This window comes from Haemorhous mexicanus, chromosome 2 (genome assembly GCF_027477595.1).
Source record: "Haemorhous mexicanus isolate bHaeMex1 chromosome 2, bHaeMex1.pri, whole genome shotgun sequence".
NCBI classification, from domain to species: domain Eukaryota; kingdom Metazoa; phylum Chordata; class Aves; order Passeriformes; family Fringillidae; genus Haemorhous; species Haemorhous mexicanus.
Genome location: NC_082342.1, coordinates 113,978,780 through 114,000,405, shown reverse-complemented (window position 1 = coordinate 114,000,405; position 21,626 = coordinate 113,978,780). Strand labels below are relative to the sequence as shown.

The 21,626-nt window shown below is 43.3% G+C and overlaps 1 protein-coding gene across 1 annotated transcript in view; it reads right to left on the bottom strand.

Annotated features, from left to right (window-relative positions):
• Positions 1-352: 352 nt before the first annotated feature.
• The window catches only part of TSPAN7 (tetraspanin 7), an 89,787-nt gene continuing 68,513 nt past the window's right edge, over positions 353-21,626 (bottom strand). Inside the window, exons 2-8 of the mRNA XM_059839973.1 lie at positions 18,759-18,947; positions 16,183-16,257; positions 14,603-14,698; positions 12,692-12,847; positions 8,037-8,120; positions 1,856-1,928; positions 353-1,487 (exon numbers count right to left, since the gene is read on the bottom strand). Coding sequence (XP_059695956.1) covers positions 1,860-1,928; positions 8,037-8,120; positions 12,692-12,847; positions 14,603-14,698; positions 16,183-16,257; positions 18,759-18,947 — 669 coding nt within the window. The 3' untranslated portion in view covers positions 353-1,487; positions 1,856-1,859. The remainder of the gene's footprint in view (positions 1,488-1,855; positions 1,929-8,036; positions 8,121-12,691; positions 12,848-14,602; positions 14,699-16,182; positions 16,258-18,758; positions 18,948-21,626) is intronic.

Below are 21,626 nucleotides of genomic sequence, written 5' to 3'. Positions count from 1 at the left end.
ACCCAAATCAAGAGAGAAATGCTTAATGCCAAAATCACTCACAGCACTAAGGATGGGATAACTAAATACTGCAGATTTTTAACAATTACAAGAAGAAAACTTGCAAAGCAGAGGGTAACACTCACGTGGTGAAACCAGCTGCAGAAGGAGTTTTGAAACAATTCCAGCTCTTTCACTTTTTTTTTTTTTCTTTTCCCAGGGTAGTAACACTTCTCTTTTACAAGCAGATTAGTTGTTTAAAAACACATAAAGACATGCCATGCCAAGCTGTGCCTGGTTGTTTCATGTTCACTTCCCCCCTCCCAAAAAAAGTTTTCTTATAACTAATGAATGAGACAGAAGCAGCTAGAAATCTGTAATGGTTCCATTTATTAATACGTATATCACAAATACTCACAATATCAATGCATTCTCATTTGCATGCTAGACAGAGGCATTATTAAAAAAGTCCTATTTTTTTTTTAAAAAGGTCTTAAACTTTTGCTTTCCCCCAAAAATATTTCATATGCCTGTTATTTTTTTTTGCGATTTTTTTTTTTGTGTCTGTGTGTGTGTGTTTTTATTTCGATTTGATTCAACAATGTACTTGGTGGCTGCAACCTCAATGCAAAAAAGAAAGAAAAAAAAAAAAGAAAGAACAGGAAAAAAGTATGAAGGCCGCAGTACAGCACAGTTCAATTAGTTCATAGCTACGTAATAAAAATAAAGGGAGCAAAAATTTCTGCCTTCACAGTAAGCAACAACACAGCTTAATAACAGTATTACACAGGATCAGGTTCCGAGGCAAAATGCACTAGACAAAGCCTACCGGGATACGCACTAGGCATACAACACTGAGTAAGAATCAAAGATGTAGAAGAACATCAGGAATAACAGTTCCCTTCAAGCACAACATTTTAACATCATTTTCAAGTATCTTTATGTTATGTTACTGATTCCTTTGTTTTTGGGGAGAGGGGCACAGGCGCAGGGGAAGGGGGAAAGGATGGAAACCTTAGTAAAGCAATAAACAAACCAAGAAATTAAGATAAAACCAAAAAGAATATATATTTCATATACCGGTTTATATGAATGTGTGCAACACTTATTAACCATGGTGAAAGGCTAATTATGCCCTCCAGTCACTACATGCACAGCCCGATCAATGCTGTTAATGAGTTACCTTTGTTAACTTACGATGCAACTACTGTGTGACCAAGAACATACAGACGGTGCCGTCCCGGGCCGAGCCGCGGGGTGGGGCTGGCTCTGGAGGCCGAGGGGACCCGGCCACTCCGGGTGGCACCGTGGAACTTCACAGGATGGGACACTAGGCGTGGGACACTTGGGGAGTGGGGTGCGAGAGTGCGCGCGCACGGGCTTGCTCGTGGGGGTGTGCGTGCGTGCGTGCGAGAGACAGTGTGTGCTATAACATTCATGGCAGTCTTTCTCCAGCTCTGCAGCTCCTGGTCTTCACACAGGCTCTGGACTTCACACTTCTTGAAAGACTGGAGATAAAACCAAAAAAATCAAACCAAAAAAACCAAAACAACAAACCAACAAGTGGGTTGCTTTGGTTGTTATCAGTATTCACAGCAGGTGTTTTGCTCTCTCTTCCCAAGAAAAATGAAATGATGAAATTCCACACTGCATTTCCCCACCCCTTTTATTCCTTTCCCACCACACATAAATTGGGATGAAAATCCCAAAGCAGAGAAGCCCATGGGAAGGCTTAATTCTCAATGAACACACTCAGAATGAATGAACGAGAATCAGAATGTAAAACTTGCTCGCTGTCTTTGGCAGAAGCAGCACAGCCACAACACCACAGCCAGGCTTTTATAGTTTTACCACCTGGAAAATGGGAGAAGCTCACCTTGTTACACCATCTCGTACTGGTTAGCAGTAATAAACCGGGACAGACAGCATGCCAGCAGCATCCCGATCAACTGTTCCAGACAGGACAGAGACAGAACAGAATTTCAGTTCAGTACATCAGTGCAGAGCATTGGTAAATGTGTAGTTCGTGTTCTGGAGTTATTATGCACAACATATTTATGCCCTATTTTAAGGACTGCTCTAATTAGAAAAACAGCATTTAAATCTGTTGTCTGTCAGATCTTCCTCTTGATCTTTGACATTTATTTGACAGACAGCATGCCTTTTTGGTATTTTTTAATCCCGTTGTCAATGTCTGGCCGAGCCAGATTTGGATGAATAAACTGCTGGGGGTATCAGCTTGTTACAGGCTGTGTTTCACTTGCTCCACCTGGATCCCTCACCACCACCCACCAGCCCTGAGAGCTGGTGCCTTTAACTTCTTTATCACTGTGCCAGGGAAAAACTTCCTGACGTCCCAGAGTGGTTATGCTTCCTTTACAGAACTGTAGGAATGAGCTCTGTAAATCTGGAAATAACTTTTTAAAAAGTCGTTCACTATTCCCTCGGCTGTCACTCAGATTATTGAAAACAGATCCCAGGCTTCCACTCATCAATAAGCACTCAGTCTTTTCAATGTTTTGTCTACTGCAGTTTCTTAGTGCTTCCTTCATGTGCCAACAGTGTTAATATGCTGTAAATAATTCAACCTCACTTTTCTCATTGGAGTTGGTCAATTCATTAACTCCTGAGCATATCCAGAGTGTGCCTAGGTATGACTGGCTGGGGCTCATCCAGACTGGATCCTCCTATTTCACTCCCCAGGATTTGTGTCCTTTCCCCTAGACCAGGCAGTGCTCATTGTTAACACAATCATCATCAAAACACCCTTCTTCTGTACCAGGCAACTGCTTGATTTGGGCTGGCACCAGCCCAGAGCAAGGCCAAGCCAGGGTGAACTCAAATTGAGATAAACTGGTTCCTGTCCCTAAGATGTCACAGTCCTTGTAAGGCCATGTTTCTTTTGCCAGAAATTTGTTCAGTTTCCTGTTTCAGTGTCCACCAGAGCTCTTCTGGGAATTTCCACAGGGCACTGAGTCACATTTAAAAGCAGGTTGAACCCTCCTGTTCCCCACATGGACCCCCTGATTTTGGCACCAAGGATGACACTGCCTTGGTTAGAACTAGATGTGGGGCACTGCTATCCATTCCTGACCAACCTCCAACAAAAACCAAAGCTACCAGGGCCCAGGGGCTGTGTTTTTAGTTGCCAGAACAATATGTGCATGGTGAAAACCCCCCTCAGCTCTGAAAATCTCAGTTGATATCAAGAAGACATTTTAGCCATTTTGTTGCCTTTTCTACTCATCACTGGGAGGATGATTTAATCAACTGCTGAAGCAACCACATTCTACAGGTTACCTGACCCTCCTGCAGCTGACTCATGCACTGTTTCTTTAGCTCAGTTGAATTTTGGAGAATGAGATTTCTGGTTTGGACAGTGCTCTGTATTTCTCCATGCTCTGACAGACCACACAGAGTGAGTGCCTCTGGGTGGCCCTGTCCCACCTCCTTCATTGTCGTTTTTCTGTGTTTGTGGTGACTTTCAGTCTTTCTTCACCTTCCTTGGCTGGACTCAGAAGTTACCTCTCTGCCTGACTGCATTTTTAAGTAAGATGAACTTTGCAGCGTATTTAATCCAAATTATTTTCCCTGAGCAAACTCCAGCCCAGACCTGAATAAATTCCTCCCTACAATGGCCAAGAATGTACATTTCAGCTGTTTGTTTATTTTCCCCCATCACAAGCACCCAGCCACTTTCTTCTCCACCACAATCTGCTGCTTGTATCAGGTTTACAAGGGGAAGGATGCTGTAGCCTCTACAAACAGGAAACCAAAGGCTTTTCTTTCCCCCTTCAACAGCAGCAGACTTCCCCAGATACCTCTAATTAGGGATTCTCCTGTTCTGTGAGGGCTGTAACTCTAATAATCAGTGTGTCTAAACTTTGTAGCATCTGCAGGCAGGTAATGGTGTTTTGTTTTACTCAGCTCACTCCTAAGACAAGTGGCAGGTTGCTCATGAATCTATCTCCATGATCTTTGGCCCACTTACTGATTCTTGGCTCTGACCTTAGGCTGGTTTAGGCATTTAAGTGGTTATAGTGACATAATGTTTAACTCTGTATTTCAAAAATAATGGCATGTGTGTCAAGCCATTGCACCCACATTTTATTTGTCATTTCTAAGTATTACCAGGACACAGAGCTATAGCAAATATTCTAGAAATACTTTGAATGCATATAAAAACATGTGCTTTTTGATGTGTTGACTTCCACATATAACCACAAGAGCACTGCTCCTCCTGCAGCCAAAAAGAGGCAATATTGTACTGAGCTGCTGAATTTTCTCCATGGTGCTCTTTCATTTCAGGCAGAACTAGAGTCCTCTGCTTTTCAGTCAGGCTAGAGGCTCCCAGGCTGCAGCACAAATCAGCACTCTGCACCCTGCCTTGCTCTCTGCATTTGTTCCATCACTTGCCTCCTCTGCTCTTCAGGCAGGAGGAAGCTCCTTATCCCATTGTGCACCAGGCTCCTGCAGCTCCTTTGAAAAACCAGAAGAATTGGTGGTAAAGGATTCCCACAAAGAATCTGCTGCTGGGAGCTGCATTTATTTCCCTGCACTCCCATTGCCTCTCAAATGCCTCATCTCCACTTTTATCCACTTATTCATTTATTTGATTTTAGTCTTTTGATTTTTGAGTGCTAAGTTGCCAGACTTGGTTCTGCATTTGTCTTCTCTCTTACTTTTTCTTTTCTTCCCTTTTTTTCCTAAGATTATCTTGGTCTTCTGAGCTATTATATAGAAAGCAGAGAGTTTTCCATACTGTGGTCTTGCCACAGGAAACTTGAAAATGCGGACAAATTCTTTGGTTTAGACAAGTGGGAAACTCACACCTCTCAGGTGTGTCTCCTATTCTACCATCCTGTTAGCCACAGGGCATTCCAGCAAGCAGAATGCAGTGAATTTCTCATGGTGTCTAGGAGCAATCTCAGGCACATCTTACTTCTGGCCATTGGAAACCATCCACAGCATATTTTGTAGCAGTCTTATCCCCCCTGTACACATAATAACTGGTTTTTTAATACACTTATTCTGTAGGAGTTACCACTGACTGGAAGCTGTTCTGCATGACATATTTATTACACCTTATTATACTGAAGAGAAAGAAACTGAATTGCAATTTGAATTTCCATTTTATTTTGGGTCTTGGTATCATCACCATATTTCATTCTTTGGGAGAATTTTTATAAATAGAAATGTGTTGAACTAACTTGGAATTCATCAGCACATCAGGTAAGCCAAAACTGAGGGGAACTAGGAATAACTTTTTAGCTCAATAGCTTGTCATATTCTCAAAGTGCAAATCTCCAAACATGCAGGTTCTCTGGCTATATTCTAAAAGAATTTGCTGTGTCACATGTCACTTATTTGAGTCAGCCTCCTGTGCTGTGGTGTGCCTCTGTCACAGGCCCTACCTCCACTGAATCCACTGTGTTTAGCCTTTAGAAACAACCCAGTCTTAGACCAGATTTCAGGTCACATATTGGATGCTGATGTAGATCCCACTCCCTCACCCCTGAGGCAGTCCCAGCCTCCCTGTGCTCAGGGAGGAGCTGGAGCAGACAAGGTGGATGATTTCTGCACCACAACTGTGTCCACCTTCAGGCAGAGCTGCCCACATTGATGCTGACAGTAAAGAGGGCAGGTGGGTGTTGCACAGCAGAGAGAGTCCATGGCTGCATGGGAATTTATCTTAGACTGATGGGACCTGTGTATGCCCAACAACTGGTCTGGAGCACGTGGAGAGCACCTGATTGTCAGTCCTTCAGCACAAAGGGAGCATTGCACTGAGTCTCCCCTACTCACAATCTAAAAACCCTTCCAGAAAGTGTCTCTTGCATTCCTTAAGCCAATGCCTGCACTGTAGTTTTATCTAGGCACAGCTCTCCATCATCTGTGCAGTTTGCATAATTTTATTCTCTGTTGGGCACAACACAGCAATAATTTTTCTGCTCTGAAGAGCACCTGCTAAATGGAAATTATTCCAGCTGGAAGTGAACATTGGCATCCAAGTCCAAAAACCATCAAATTTTATTTTATTGTTATTATTTCAAACCCAAGGAGCAGATCAGACAAGGTCAGCAACACAGTGTTTTTTATAAGAACTCTTGACTTTGATGGGGAGGTCTGTGCCCTGTAAGATTTGCAATGCCATTACACCAACTTTCCCTGTTTCTGGGCATCAGCACATTCCCCATGCTAGTCAACACCTAACAAATCACATGGGGGAAAGGCCCTTGAGCATGCTTTGCTGTAGAAAAGCAACATGATTTAATTTGTCTTTTATTTAGATTAAACCTATTCTCAATAGGAACAGCAAAACCTCGCCTACAGCTGGAGCCCTGCCTGGCATTTCTGCCAGCCACCTTAACCTGAAATCAATTTGTAAACACTGTTCCTAATTGGGCCCAGCAAAACAGATTACTCAGTAAATTAAAACTGGCTGCCTTCTATTCTTCAGAGCCTGGGAGAGCGGAGTTTTTCCCCTCTGCAGCCTCTCTCTTCTCTTTTTTAGAAGTCTGCTAACACCCCAAGCAGCTGGGTATGTCCTCACAGTGCCAGAGCCCAGTGCCTGCTCTGGGGAGTGACATCCCCACCTGGCAGCAGGGCTCCTGGTGCCACCAGCAGTGTGAGATGCCAACACCACACCAAAACACACCTCGTTTTTCCCCTCAGTCACAGGGACAAAATGTCTTGCAGCCCGTGCTGCCTGCAGCCTGCCATGAAACACCCATTAAATGCTTTCAGGCAGTATTGGTCCTGACTTTTTCCCCCAGCAGCATATTTTACAATCCTACTAGTCTCATTTTTCTTTTGGATAGCTTTACAGGAGGCATTTAAAAAGATGCTTTACAGCCTTCTGGCTATCTAGAACCCAAACTGAAACCTGAGCCTGGAGCCCTATAGCAGCAATCAAGCCATAATCAAGGCTGGAGAAGAATATCAATGCTCTCACCATTCAACAAGAATTAGAATAGCCTATTGAAAAAAAGAAAAGTGACCTCCCCTTGTCCATGCACAAACAGCTCCAGATTGCTCACCTTTTCTGGATCCCTGACATGCAGGCACATGCTCTGGGCAGCTGCTGTTGTGATGAACCCACATTTGCACCCACCCCAAACCACAGGCTGCTCACATCAGGCTCCCAGATATGCCCAAGGCAGGGCAGTTAGCCAGTCTGAGACAATTTTAGGGCAATTTTAGGGCAGCCTCAGGCTGTGTGCATGCTGATGGAGAGGATGTGGGGGCCATTTTCCACGCTTTTTTGGCTTGGGGACAGTTTTGAATTGCACATATTTCTCTCTCTCATTTTTGCACGTTTCCAGTAGAGTCCTTGCTGTGACACACGAAGTGACTGGTATAAAGGACATCTTGTTGAAAGATGCAGGTGTTTTCCTACCCCTTCTTGCTCAGAACAATCTGACCAGAGCTATACTTTCCCCAGTTCCTGTCTACATAAATGCAGTTTGGATACCATGGAGCAGAAAACCCCTGCTTAGCTCTCCCCTCGTCGCTCTTGTGCCACACTCCTTTTGGTGCAGACAAGGAGCTGGTTTAACAATCTCATTTTGGTAAACTTCACATTTCTCACTGTTCAGTGTTAAAGGGAAAATAAATCAAATTGGTCACAAAGTGTCCTCTCCAGGCTCCAGGTCCAGGATGGGGAGGCCTGAGGGTGCACTCCTTTGAATTCTTGAGTCCTTTAAGAACAAATAAGAGTACTTAGAAGATAGAAGCCTACCCAAACAATGGATAAGCTATTTGTCTTCTTAGCGTTTATGCTCCATTTAAGCCAATGTTTTATTGGGTTAACCTCTATTTGACCCAGTGCAGGGACAAGTTGTTTTCCTTGAGCTAGTCATTAGCTCAACCGTAACTGATATTCCCAAGGAGAAACTTCATTTAAGTTGAAAAAAAGAAAATCAATGAACAGATGACCTCAGGACTAATGAGCATGCTGAGTTCAGTCCCTTTCCATAATCCTTCCTTCCTTGAAGTCCAGGTAAAGAAAAAGAGGGGAAAAGAAAAGGGGGGAAGGGGAGTGTTTATGCACATACCTGTGAGAATGCGATCCCAAAAGCCACTCCAGCTATGATTCCCATATTTGTCTCCATAAAACTGGTCACCAAGTCATAACAGCCCTGGAAAACAAACATCATCATTCTTCGTACTGACCTCCCCTGCCATGAATGCATACATACAAATTCCTCATTTAGAATGAACTCTGGCCAGACAATATTTCTGCTGTAATTTCCAGCAGTGCCACCTTTTTTTTAAAATAGCAATTCTGAGTGAATGATGTGGAGTTGTGGCAAAACCAATTACTTTTAGAAACAAATGCATTTCAATACTTTTAAAATCTAAATGTGATGTTGCACTCATTTTTATGGGTCTTTTTAAAGAAAGTCAGTTAAAAAACAATATAGCTTTGACCTGAAACCAAGCCAGTAAAAATATACCAATGTTATAATACAATGCAGATGTCAAAAATGAATAAATGATGTTGATTTCCTAATACTCTAGATATTTAATAAAATGTCCCTTGAGGCATTCTGCTTGCCTTTACCCATCAAAGGACACCAGGCAAGGCACTGAGCAGCATGTAACTTTAAACCATGTAACAAAGTTATCAAGGGTTTTGTATGAATTTTCTTGGTTCATTTGCCCTTGGACATAAAATTCCCTGTCCTGCTCCCCAAACTGAATTTTCTCTCTGCTGACTTTCTTTCTCAGGACTCAATTCACAGCTCAGACTGGGGCCAGAGGATTCATGTGCAATATCTGCCCTTCTCTTGGATAGACTTTTCTGAAATGTTCTCCCTTAGTATAATAATATTTGCCAAGTTTTTCCCCTCACCTATCTGACCCTTCAAAAAAGCATTTGAAGTTATCTCCTAGTTTGTGGTGCCTAAATTAATCTAAACATGTGACTTGACATATGAAAAAAAGAAAAAGAAAGATGGCACCAAAACCAGTACGCATCTCTTTTTTCTTTCATTATTAACCCCCATTATCTGTCCCCACAATCCAAAGTCACTGCTCAGCCCCTTTTGCCACCTTCCTCAAATGACCATTCTGGCTTAAGGCCAGTCCTGAGGAGTTTTATACCATATAGCTTTATCCACTTGATCAGAAATTGGAAAACTCAGAAATAACAGGGAGTTGCCTTTCCCAGCTTGGACTCCTGTCCCATAAGGGAGAAGTGTCTCCACATTTCACCCCCATCCACACCCCCCTCATTCTGCAAGCACTGTAGGAACTCTTGATGGCCTCAGAGCATCAGGTGCTTGTAAAAAGTAACAGCAAAAAGGACAAACAATGTTCTTTATTTCAGACAGGCCATTCATTAAATAAATTGTACCATTTCTTTAACTTCTTTTATAACATCACAAAACATTTAATCCTGAGAGTAATGAAAGGCTGAACCCAATAGTAGCTGAGGACCAGCACAGCTGGTCCTGATTAATTTCTGAAATGTTTATGTGCACATATCAACCATGTTTTACCACAGTGCACAGTCAGGCTGATTCAAGCTTGCTTATTTAACCCATCAAGCAACTACAGTTTGCGTGTCTTACATGTTATGCAATGAGATTAGATTTCTCAAGCAGCATTTTCATTCTGTCTGACATGGCTTAATGCTCTCCCAGCTCTTCTGAAACCAATTCTCTTGAAGAGCCTTCAAGAGATGCAATACTGAAGCAGAGTGGTAATTTGAGGGAGACAGAAGATCTTGTCAACAAAACATGCAATGGCAGAGTTTTGATCACCCTCCTCACTTGAAGAATCCATTTTCCCAAGCCACAATAATCTGTTTTCTGCAGAACATTGCGTACATAGGGCTCAGCTGCTCACTCCTTATTGTGCATGGGCAGCACCCAGTGGTGCATGACAGGACAGAAGTGTGTGAAGCACTGTGTGAGCACCTCTGGGTGCTGAGCAGAGATCCAGAGCACAGAAGGGACAGTTTACAAAGGATCTGATCTGTCTTGATGCTATGCATCTGTTCCTTTATTAAGATTTTAGAGAGAAATAGTTCTTGAGGTTTCTTGGTAAAGAACTGTGATTAAAAGCACTAGATAAACATTAATTAGCTAATCCTAATGACAGCCCTTAAAGTTAGGTATTAGTGCTGTCTGAGACAAAGAAACAGAGAGCCTAAATAATTAACCCAAGGTCACTAAGCAAGCTAGGGTCAGAACTGGCAAAGAAAATCCAGGAATGCTGTCTTTTAGTCCTGTAATTTTATTATTAGTTTAATCCTCTTTGGTTAATTCACTATTAGTCATCAGAAACTGCTAGTAATTTGATTAGCTCATAGAGAACTAGTTTTTCTGATAGTTTTGCAAGAATCCACCAAAAGATGTAGTCCAAATATACTTGTCCACAGTCACTGTGAGATGGGTCTTCCACAACACAGGGAATAAATATTTTCTTTTTTCTCCAACACTCAGAGAGCAAAGGGCCTGTTTCCAAGATGAGCAAGGGGCTTGAGTCAGAGGCAATGGTATTTGGTACCTATCTGAAGTGAAAGGATAGGGCCAAACAACATTCTCTCCTTGCTTTTTATTCCCATGCACATTTCAGAAGCATCCCACTTCTTTGCTCAAATGTCTGGGAGAACTCCAAGCTCTCACCACTGCTCAAGAGAAATCTGCAGCTTTTGATTTTCAATGGCTATGTCAGAAAATTAGACAAAACCACATGAACTTCCAAACATCCAAATTTTCTCCAGGTAATTAAATCAAGTAATTACTTCAGCTACTCCTGAAGAATCAGGAGTGCTTTTCTGTTAGGTGACTTGTGCATTTGACAGGAGAGCAAGGAGCAAGAATGGCTGGAAATGTGTCACTAGCCCTGGCCAAGCACTCACTGATCCCTCAGTCACTTCCTACAATTCAGCAGGCATCCTGTGCCACAAGGAACTCCAAAGTGAACAGGGATTTCCCTGAGCAGGCAGAGCAAGCCTGGCACTTGGAGGAAACACAAATCAGTGCTGGGAGTGCCAATGGTACCTAAATGGTTTTGCAGCCATGGCTGTGCTGAACTACAAAGCTGGTGGAACACAGCCACAGCAGAAAGCTCTCCTGCTGGGAAGGGGAGCAGAAGCAGAGGCTCAGGGTGGGCTGCCCAGGAGGCACCATGCCTGCTGTGGGTGCTGGCTGTGCTGCACATGCCCTGTGCATCCACCCTGCCTCTCACCTTCCTTCCACTTCCACAAAAACATCAAGTTGGTACAAATTCATAAGGAGCAACTGAACAGTGGCTCACCCTCCATGCTCATGCAAGATCACTCTGCTGGTGGAGACTGTGAGTTACCCAACCAATGGACACCACCAACACCCCACACATCTGCAACAAGTGGCTCTCATTAAGCCATTGCAAAAAAAAAAAAAAAAAAAAAAAAGGCTTAGTGGAAAATAATCCTCTAGCATCCCTTTTACAATACATGCCAGAAAATGTTGTCTACTTGACTGGTTTTCAAAGATGTTTCAGGCTGTGCTCAGCCACCAGTCCAACCTTCTGAGTCACAGGTGACTGAGGTGAAAAAGACAAACAGAAGAGACAGAGGCATTTCCATATTTCCCCTGTTGTCCTCAGGACTTCTATTTATTTTTTAAATAGATCTCTGAAAATAAAACCAGAAAATAATCCTTAAGACTGACTAAGCTGCACTACTTAGAATGGTGATTTAGCCACAATATCATTCCTCTTACCAACCAGCTATTCCCTCTCTTGCAAATCTCAAGTGAGAAAGAACTGATGAAACACTAGCACTTGAAGCAATAACTTGAGTAGCACTTCTTCAGCACGATGTCTAATGCATAGCTGCTGCATTACTTTCTCTTTATTCTTCCCTTTCTTAGCATTTTCTGTATTTTTCTTCTCTAATTATTCATTTTCTTCCTGTTCTCCCTACTTGCCTTCTCAATCCTATTTCTGTCTTCCCAACCCTCTCTTCCAGGTGACCCCAGGGAAAGGGTCACTTGGGCTGGGCTGTGCTCACAGCCCTACATCTTCAGAGATTTTAACTCACAATAAATGCACCCACCAACCACAGCATTTACTGCCCATCACCTGTGTCACCATCATATTTTCTGAAAAATCCTCTTTGCCTAGGATTTCTCTCCTAGGACGCTGAGAAGCCTCAGAGAAATAGGAAAACAATAATATCTCATTTGCTTCTCCTGTGTTTTGCTGCTTTGGAATGTGGTTGGAGATTGTTTATCCAACAGGTGGTTGTTTCATTGGTTTCATGTGAATTGTTTTAATTTAATGACCAATCACGGTCAGGCTGTGTAAGACTCTGAGGAGAGAGTCACGAGTTTATTTTTATTATCTTTTAGCCTTCTGTCTGTATCCTTTCTCTATTCTTTAGTATAGTTTAGTATAGCATTCTTTAATATAATATAATATCATAAAATAATTAATTAGCCTTCTAAGAACATGGAGTCAGATTCATAATTTCCTTCCTGCCATGGGGGACCCTGAAAATACCCCACACCTGTGTTTCCTCAGGGATTGGAGTTCAGAAAGGCAGCTCAAAGACAATGAAGCAAGTGCAGGACCAAGCCCATCCTTACCATCACTCCAGCCTTACTTGCACATTATCAACCAAGCATTTGAAATGAAATGCAAGTGCAAGCAGGCATACACTCCACTGGGGTGCTGGGTGGTGTCACAAGTGCCTCTGGCACAAGGTTACTGGTACCTTCTGGTTTACTTTAGTGGCAGCCACGGTCATGTTGCGCAGATCCTGAGTGTTACAGTCACTGGAGTTCATGCAACAGCTCGTAGGGATGCCGTGCTTGAAGAAGTAAGGGCTGGTGCTCCAGTTGGTGTAGCTCTGAATGCCACAGCAGCTCAGCTGGGAGGGGTAAGAGGCAGGTTTAAAACACACAAACAAACAAACCAGAATTAAAACTAGAACAGAATCATCTCAGCCCACTTCATAAGCTCATAATCAAAATAATGACAGGGCACCTCAAGTTTTGAAAAGCAGATACCACCCATTCTCCATTAATTACAAAAGTGCCAGGGATGTAACATACAGAGCATGGGAGCAGATGACCTACTAAAAAGAACTATTCTACTATGAGCATAACTATTATTTGTAACATTTCACAAAGGTCCAGCCATAAACCTATGTGTTTTAGTTGACAGTCTGTTGGGTTTTATTTGTTTGTTTGTTTTCTTTACTTCTTTATTTGACTAAAGATGACCCTGTAAATTCAAGACCTCAGAGCATTACACAGAATTACATGTAACACATACAGGTTCAAACTAGTACAAATCAATAAGGTGAAGCCTCTCTAAGTCACCAAAATAATTTCTAGGACAATTCACTGAGCTGTGAATAGAAAGAGACCATATGTTCACAGGGTGTATCTAGGAAGTCAGCTAGAAAACCCTAAATTGGGAAGGATGTTCTGATTTAGATCCTAAGCTAGAAGCCAGAGACTCAAAAGCATGGAGTATGTGCTGAATTTTCTGCATGGAAAGGGCTTATGAATGCAGTTCCTGTAAAGAGAGAACTATGAATGAAATGAACATTCTGGTACAACAGAAACACTGAAAAACTACTCAAAACTATTTAGTTTGGTCAACTCCAAGGAATCAAAAATCTAAAATACAGGTTAATATTATGCAAACAGACAATTTGACAGCAGAATACACTCAGTTTGGAGCACTGCAGTAATCTGCTAACCAGGAGAAGCCAGGTTAGAGTAGAGTTTCAACCACACTGAAGGGTCCAACACAACAGCTGTAATTTCTAAAGGTCTGGAAGTCATCAATACAATTACACTGCCATTTCAGCCATTCCTCGAGCCACAATCGTAGGGAAAGGAAATTGGCTCATGGAATGTATTGCAAACTGAAGGAACAGCTCCTTGCTAGGGCAGAGTTTCCAGTGGGAATTTAAATGTGAATTTTATCACTCTGAGTTGTAGTTGGTGGACTTGTTCTCTCGTGGGTGGCGTCCCCAGCTGTTTTGGCTGTGCTGTGGCACTTGCTCCTGCCCTGTGCCCTGCAGGAAGGCAAGGCAGCCCCACTGCCCTGCTACCACCCCTGAGGGTCAGAGAGGCTCTTCTCCAGCAAGCTCCTCTCCATCCCTCCAGCACAGCTTTCACTGCCAACCTCAGCAGTTTTCCCCTCCATTTTCCTCTGGGGAAAAGACAGCCAGTTTTCCTCCTTAACTCACCAGGTCTCCTTTGCCAGCCTCTCACTGTACTCGTGAAGAGAACTGCTGCAGTTTATCAGTGATGCAGGACACAAGATTATAAAACCCTGTCTCATCCAGTTCAAATTTAAAACATTTTATGATCTTATTGGCAAATTCCCTTAGGAACAGGGGGTGTTCTTTAGGAACAGACCTGCCCCATAAACCTAATTCAATATCTAGGACTAACAACAAGCCAGTGGGACAGGTCTTGCCTTTATCAGACAGCTTTTTCACTAAAATTCAGGCATCCTGGGCAAGATTTCCTTTAGATCAGTTTTGCCAGCCTCTAATTTTGCTTGCAAATTACAGCTTGCAGACTGAGCCATCAGAACTTCACATTTTGGGATTAAATCCATGCTTTCTCTATTGTCTAATTTTGGCCCCCAGTGTTAGACTTACACTTTCCTGTACGTTATCCACTGCATGGCTCCGCTCATCGTTCTTGTTGTAATTCTGGATTGCTTCAGTGTATGTCCTAAGGAAAGTGTCCTTGATCTGTGAGGGTGAGGAATAAAAACCAGCCCACGTGAGCAGCAAGAATCACAACATCTGAAGCAGTTTTTGCAGGAAGCAAATGCATTGCCAAATTTCCTAACAAGACACCCAAAGTAGCCCTTCCCAGTTGTTTTTAAGGGTGTTTTTAGAACTGGCTAAGAGCTCCTTCTTAACTGTCAGGAATAATTTATGCCATTTTTCCAGTGGGATATCAGTCACAGAAACAAGACTACCCCAGCAAACTGATGTGTTTAAAAACATTACTGTAAAATGACTTAACCTATCAAAAAGGTGTTGTTTTGTGCTTTTCCCCCCAAACACTTTGTTGCAGCACTAAGTCTGAAGGAGATTGCATGTTTCTCCCTGCTTGTGGATGCCAGGTGTGCAAACACCCTGGGGACACCAGCCAATGGCACCAAAGTAAGACAAATCCCCTGACCAGGCATCCCCCAGCACCAAAGGGATTTGGGTAAGGAACAAGAGGTCCCTCAGCTGGAAAATGTCAGGCACATCATCAGGAATGGCACTTTGGGTGGGAAAGGGGCTGGGAAGGAGATGATGTGAGCAACCCACATGGCTGTGGCCTTCACAGGAGACTGCCTCTCCCAAAAGGGAGCAGTCTGACACTGGGGCTGTGGCAGGTTAGGTGGGATGAAATGGGAATCCTCAGCAGGTGGACAGGCACCTCAGGACCACGTAAAAAACAATGCACTGCTTGCAAGGGTGAGCAGCAGAAAATGGAAATGTCAAAAGAGGAGACTGGAAAACCAGCTCATATAAAGAGAAGAGACAAGGAGGGTCCCTGGGGCTGCTCTGGCTCAGCACCAGAGGCAAGTAGGTCCATGGACTTACAGCCAGAGATAGACCTGATTACAGTGGATAAAGCAGGAGTGTCACTACAAATCTAGACCATCACACTTTTTAAAAGCTTCTTCCTGTCCCAGTTTCCCCCTCACTCTACTTCTAATCTCTCCTTATTCTCAAAATAGAAATGAAATCCCATTCTACTCCCTCCCAACCCCCTCTCCCCTCCCCCAAGAAAAAAAAGATTTACAAAACAGCAAGTCTGATGTGATGCAGAAGTTGTCTCTGCCTTACATAAACCAGCATTTGCCTGGCTGAAAAAGCTGTGTTCAAGAAAAGCATTTAATCTATTTTGCAGCCCTCAGCATATGTAAAAGAGTAAAGAAGATCTTCCATGGTGGACACACAAAACCTGCTAGCTCCAGAGTAAATCCCCAGGCAGCTGAGGGCGAGAGCTTTGGCTAAATCCCCTCATTTGGAATGGCACTGGTTTTAGGAGCTGTAGAAGTTTTGGTTGCACAGCAGCCCCATCCCTGGAGATGTGCTGGAGCCAAGCTCAGTGCCCTGCACGTTCTCCAGGCTCCAGGGAACTCCTCAGCAGCTCCTGCCCTGCCAGTGAGGCACTGCCAGCTGCAAACACTTCCACCTCCCACCTTCCAGCTCAGCACATTTCCACCTACCTCGTGGCGAAAGACAAACCCTGAAATGCCAGCCACTAGCTCAGCCAGGAACACCAGGGACAAGAACATGGCATACTGAAAAGGCAGGAGGCAAGAGAAGTCAGAGCATGACAGGCTTTTGTCTCAGCACAGATATTATCACATGAAATGTAACTTCCCCCTCTAGGCACCCTTCAAAGATGTTAAGAAACCAAAGGTCTTTTGGAGGAGATACACAGCTTATGACCTGAATGCAATACATGTGTTTATACAACTCACAACTGATGTATATTCCTTAATTACTGGCTTTTCTGGCATTTCTGTTCCCATGTTTCTCAGCATTCTTATAGAAATTAAAACACACTCACGTGCCAGAGGTGAATCCAAGTCACTCAGGTTTTGATCTTGCAACAAGGAATACAAGCAGACCCTCCCTGTGTGCATGGTGCTCTGCTAAGCTCAATGGGCTTCCCCAGGTGTTTAGGTTTGTGTTTATCTACCTCACTGCCAGACTGGGATTTGCTGCCTGGTTCCTGAAGTTTCTCCAATGAGTGAACTGAAACATTGCCTTCACTGGAAATATCCTCACAGTAACACTAGCCATATACTCCAAATACTTTGCTGAGCCAAGGTCCATATTTGGCTTTAGGTGCAGCATTTGGATCAGGAGCTAAATAAACCTTGAAAACAGTGCTTTCAGTGTGGGCACTCAGCAAGTACTAAACATGTATTTAAGCAGAAATAAAGAAGGTAAAGAAAAATTGCAAAGTGGGATAGTAAAATTTGAAGTTGGGGCTAAATTTTCTGGAGGAAAAATTACCTTTTTACTCCACCTGCTAAATAACAGTTAATTAAGAAAGGAAATACTTTAAATTAAAGTCAGTCCTAGCAGGATTTAGTGGAAAAAGGGAAACAGCTTTCATGAAAGGTTATTGGGGAAAGGAGCACAATGGTGAAAGCAGAACTAGGAAAAAAATTTGTCCAATTAATGCAGCTGTCAAAACACTGTCTGTTCAGGAGAGAAAAGAAGTTTAGAAATATTTCTTATATGTACAAAGAAAATAAACCCACGTGCTTGGAACACCATGTGCTAGTATTAGTGGCATAGCTTTAATAAAGTTATGGAGCAGCTAGCAGAGCCTGGTTTCCTATGGATTTATACCATCATACACCTTTATCCCTTTCCCATCTGGACTGCAGTGACTCCAGCAAGCCTCTGCACATGCCCTGACAGCCCATCACCAGCAAGAGACAGCAGTGAGGTTCTTGCCAGCTGGCCACCAGCTGACGGAATTGCAGCTGCTACCTCTCCCCTTCCCCTCCCTGCCATCACTTGAGGAAATTAACTCCCTTTAACATGTCCTTTATTTTTTAAAATGCAGTTAAAATTGGAGAAAAATCATCCCATCTCCTCAGAAAGCCAGTCCCAAAATACTGTAGCAGGAGATGCATTGTGCTGTCAAGCTCTTTCTCACTAGTTCAGTGCTTCACAAGTGCCATTTCCACCCTTCAAATCATTACACATGCAGCATTTTGCTCCTAAATATGCCTAGGAACACAGATTATCATGTAAATTTGTTTAACCTGTAGTTATTTTGAATTTTAAGGTAGGCTGGAAAACTCAGAGCAGAGAAACTTATATAGAGAGAGGTTAAAATGGACTGAGGGATAACAATTTCCCCTCTGCTCAGTGCACCTCGAGCCCCTGCTGCTTTTGAGGTGAAGCCAAACATACTAAAAATGCTGTGCTTTTTGGGCTGAATTGTTCTATCCTAGTGAATGCTAGGAGAAAAAGAAGGGCTGGCCTGCTTTCATGAGGTTCCAACTGTTCCATAATTTCACATCAGGGTATTAAACTGACCCCTGAAAATACAGTTTGAAAGAAGTTCAGATTTATGATGCTTTGGGCATCTTTAAGATTGTAAATGTATTTATCTATCTGGCCCACAGAAAACCAGAATGATTGTAGAATGACTCATAGAGCAACTCAGCAGCACCACCCAGCTCCAAACACCTGGGCCTATGTGCCATGTGTAGCAAAATTCAGTCACAGTCAATCAAAACCTGGTTTTGGTGAAGGTTTTTCTTCTCCCCCTTTGTCCAAAAGGCACACAAGTTGAAAATAATGATTAATAAAATCTCACTTATGTGCCTAAAAAGTTTCACCAACATGTGTCAGGGGTGGGGATGTGGCAGCTGCTCTCTGGTCACAGAGAGCAACAGGCACAACTTTCCCAGGCATCCTCCTGGGAAAGGCTGTGAGAAGACCAGAGAAGAAAATGAGAAACAATTCTTATCTTAACCTGCTGCACCTGTTGCTGTGAACATGTGAAATGTGCTAGGGAGATTTGTTTACCAAAGGGTGGGTTCTTAATTAGCCAGTGGTGATGGTGTTTTATTAAAGGACCGATTAGGTCAACCTGTATCATAACTGTTTATAAAAGGAATGGGTTTCTTCATAATGATATATATAAAATAAAGAGATTGAGCAGGATTCTGTGAATCATGGAGTCAGTGCTAATTATCACCCATTGCAGTGACACTGGGGGGAATCCCAACTGATCCAAAACCCTCCTCAGGCACTGGGCTTTGCTCACCAGCTTCAGCATCCATGGGCTGCCACGGCAGGTGGCAAAGCAGCCGAAGAGGCCGAAGACGATGATGGTGGTGCCCGTCCCGATGAGCACGTAGGGGGCATTGGTGGAGTTCTCAGCAATCAGGGAGATGTAGGTGCCCAGGGTCAGCTTGCCCCAGACGCCCACTGCCAGCAGGATAACGCCAGTGATCTGCAAAGAAGCACAGAACCATGAGCTTGGGAGAGATCTCTAAGATCATCGAGTCCAACCCATGCCCTAACACCTCAACCAGACTCTAGCACCAAGTGCCACGTCCAGCCTTTTTTTAAACACATCCAGAGATGGTGATGCTACCACTATCAATGCTCTTCTCCCTGGGAAGAGCATTCCAGTACTTTATTATTCTCTCAGTGAAAATTTTTTCCTAATATCCAACCCATACCTTCTCTGACTTAGCTTGAGACTGTGTCCTCTGGTTCTGTCAGTGCTGCCCGGTGGAAGAAGGGGACAAACCTGTCAGGAGCTGTGGATTTTTTAAACTTTTTTTTCTATTCTTTAAAATTTGTTAAGGTTGGGGTTCAATGTGTGAGATGGTATTTTTATTTGGATTTAGGTGTTTATTACTTTTTATTTATATTACAGTCTTATTGTGAGTTTTATAGTACCTTAATACACTAGAAATGGAGTTGTATTTTCTTCTTTAGAAGGCTTTTTAAGGATAAACTGTCTAATTAGGAAATGATATTTAAAATATTTTTCCTCTTAACTTAATAACTAACTACTTTTGGTTCTTAATAACTAACTACTTTTGGTTTGTAACGTGGATTTTTAAATTTAATTATACATTACTACTTAAACTTATGAAGAAGAAGGACTAGCTTTTGTTTTAAAATTTTTATTTTGTTTTATATATGTCACTATATTCTAAAATTTTAAATTCTAAGTTTTCTACCATGGGACACTATACACTTCTATTTAAACTACACACTTATAATCTCAGTTTTATTATTCAGTTTTGGAAGTCTTCACAAGCTCAGGTCAAATGCAGTGTTCTCCTGGGAGTCAGTGCTTGTCAGCACAGAAAGCCTAAAATTCTCAGCAAGCAGGGTTCCAACCAGGAGTCACTGGGGAGGGCATCCAAAGCCTTCCAAAGCACACAGTGATCCTGCAGGGATGTGCTGGTGCTGTGCTGCTGGCAGGAGGGAGCCTCAGGAACTCCAGAGAGACAGACAGACAAACTAGAACTCCAGCATCTGCTGCATTGAGGCTGCCACTGAAGGACAAACATCCAAGAGTAATCAGAGCCAGGGGAGGATGCAGTGAACACCTGCAGGAACAGCTCTCTGCTCCTGCAGCCCCAGGGACACATGGCCAGCTCCACATGTCCCTCTGCCTGAGTGTCCCCTGCTCCCCTTGATCAGCCTCTGCAGGTGTTGGCATCTCTGCTGCCACTTTGGGATAGGATTAGCAGAGACTTCTGCTCTCCTGCTCACACTGGCCATAAGAATAAATCCAGCTCTTGTCCATCTTTCAGTGCAACTGTGTGAAAAGTGCTGATTCCTCGCTATTGCACCCAACAGCTGAACGTCAGAAAAAGTCACCAAGGAGCCTACCAACCCACAGGCAGCAACTGCCCTTGCCAAGTCTGTCCCATCCCTGCACAGCACCATCTTCACCTCTCCTTGTCCTGAACTAAAGGGGATTAATCAGCAAAATCTGAAAGCAAGCTGCAGAGGACTGACTGGGAAATCTGCAGAACAACTTCTGGTTTCTCGCCTCCAGTTCCACAAAGGGCTGGTTTCTGTGCTTAAGCTGCTGAAAGTTTTACCACCATCCCCAGGGAGGCATAAAAGCAGCCTTCACTGCCAAAATGAACAGGCAGCTTCACAAATGAAAGAGAGCTCAAGCCTCCTAATAAAAAGCCTTTTTAGTTGGCTGTTTGAAACAATTACTAACCCTTTACTATGCATTTTAAGAGTTTGGTTTCCCCAGGTCTCAGGGGAAGCCTATTCAATTTATGGCACACACAGACTTTGGAAAAAAGGAGGAAAGCCTCTTGGTGGTTTATTCCCCTTCTGCTTCTTAACAGAGCTCTGATTTACAGGGATTTAAGGAAATCCCTGAGTTTGTTGGGAGGTCTAAGGCCCTAGGAAGCTTGGCACAGTGCAGAAGGGATGGGATGTTTCCACAAAGACATGCTGAAGATGCACCTCAGGTTGCAGCACTGCTGGATGGAATTTTGCTCATGAAGACAAAAAAACCAGGAGGCTTCCCTACAAACCTTTCCATGACCTTTATTCAGCAGAGCACAAGCAGTGGTGTGACTAATGCCTACCTCCACCCCAAGGCAAGCCTCATTTCCTTATTTCCAGGACACACTTTTTATCACTATCTCTCTGTGCCATCACAAGTTAAGGAACAATGAATGTGCTGGTTTCTGGTTTGGTTTTTAGATTTTTCTTTAAAAGCAGGAGAGACATGGGCAGACAGAAGAGCAGGACAGTGCTGGCCTGAGAACAAGGCAGCAGGAACAGACACTGCTCCTGAGACTCACCATCAGTACACACATCTTCCCTTTATCTCCTTCCTTTGACCCAAAATCTCTTCACCAGCCTAATTCTGTGACCTGTGACCAGGCTCAATAGTTGCAAAAGCAGGGTGCTGTGTGTCCCTTTACACCTGAAAGGTCTAAAAGGAAACTCAGAGCATCTTCTCCAATGCACAGTCCCACCCCAGTCTTCCCTACTCCCTTTCCAGGAAAGTTTCAATTCAGACAATGCTCATACAGGAGATGTACAAAGTATTTCAGATATCCTGGCAGTCAGAGGAGAGTGATTACCAGCCCTTTGACCTTTAGAGACCCTCTGAGCATCCAAACACCTAAACCAA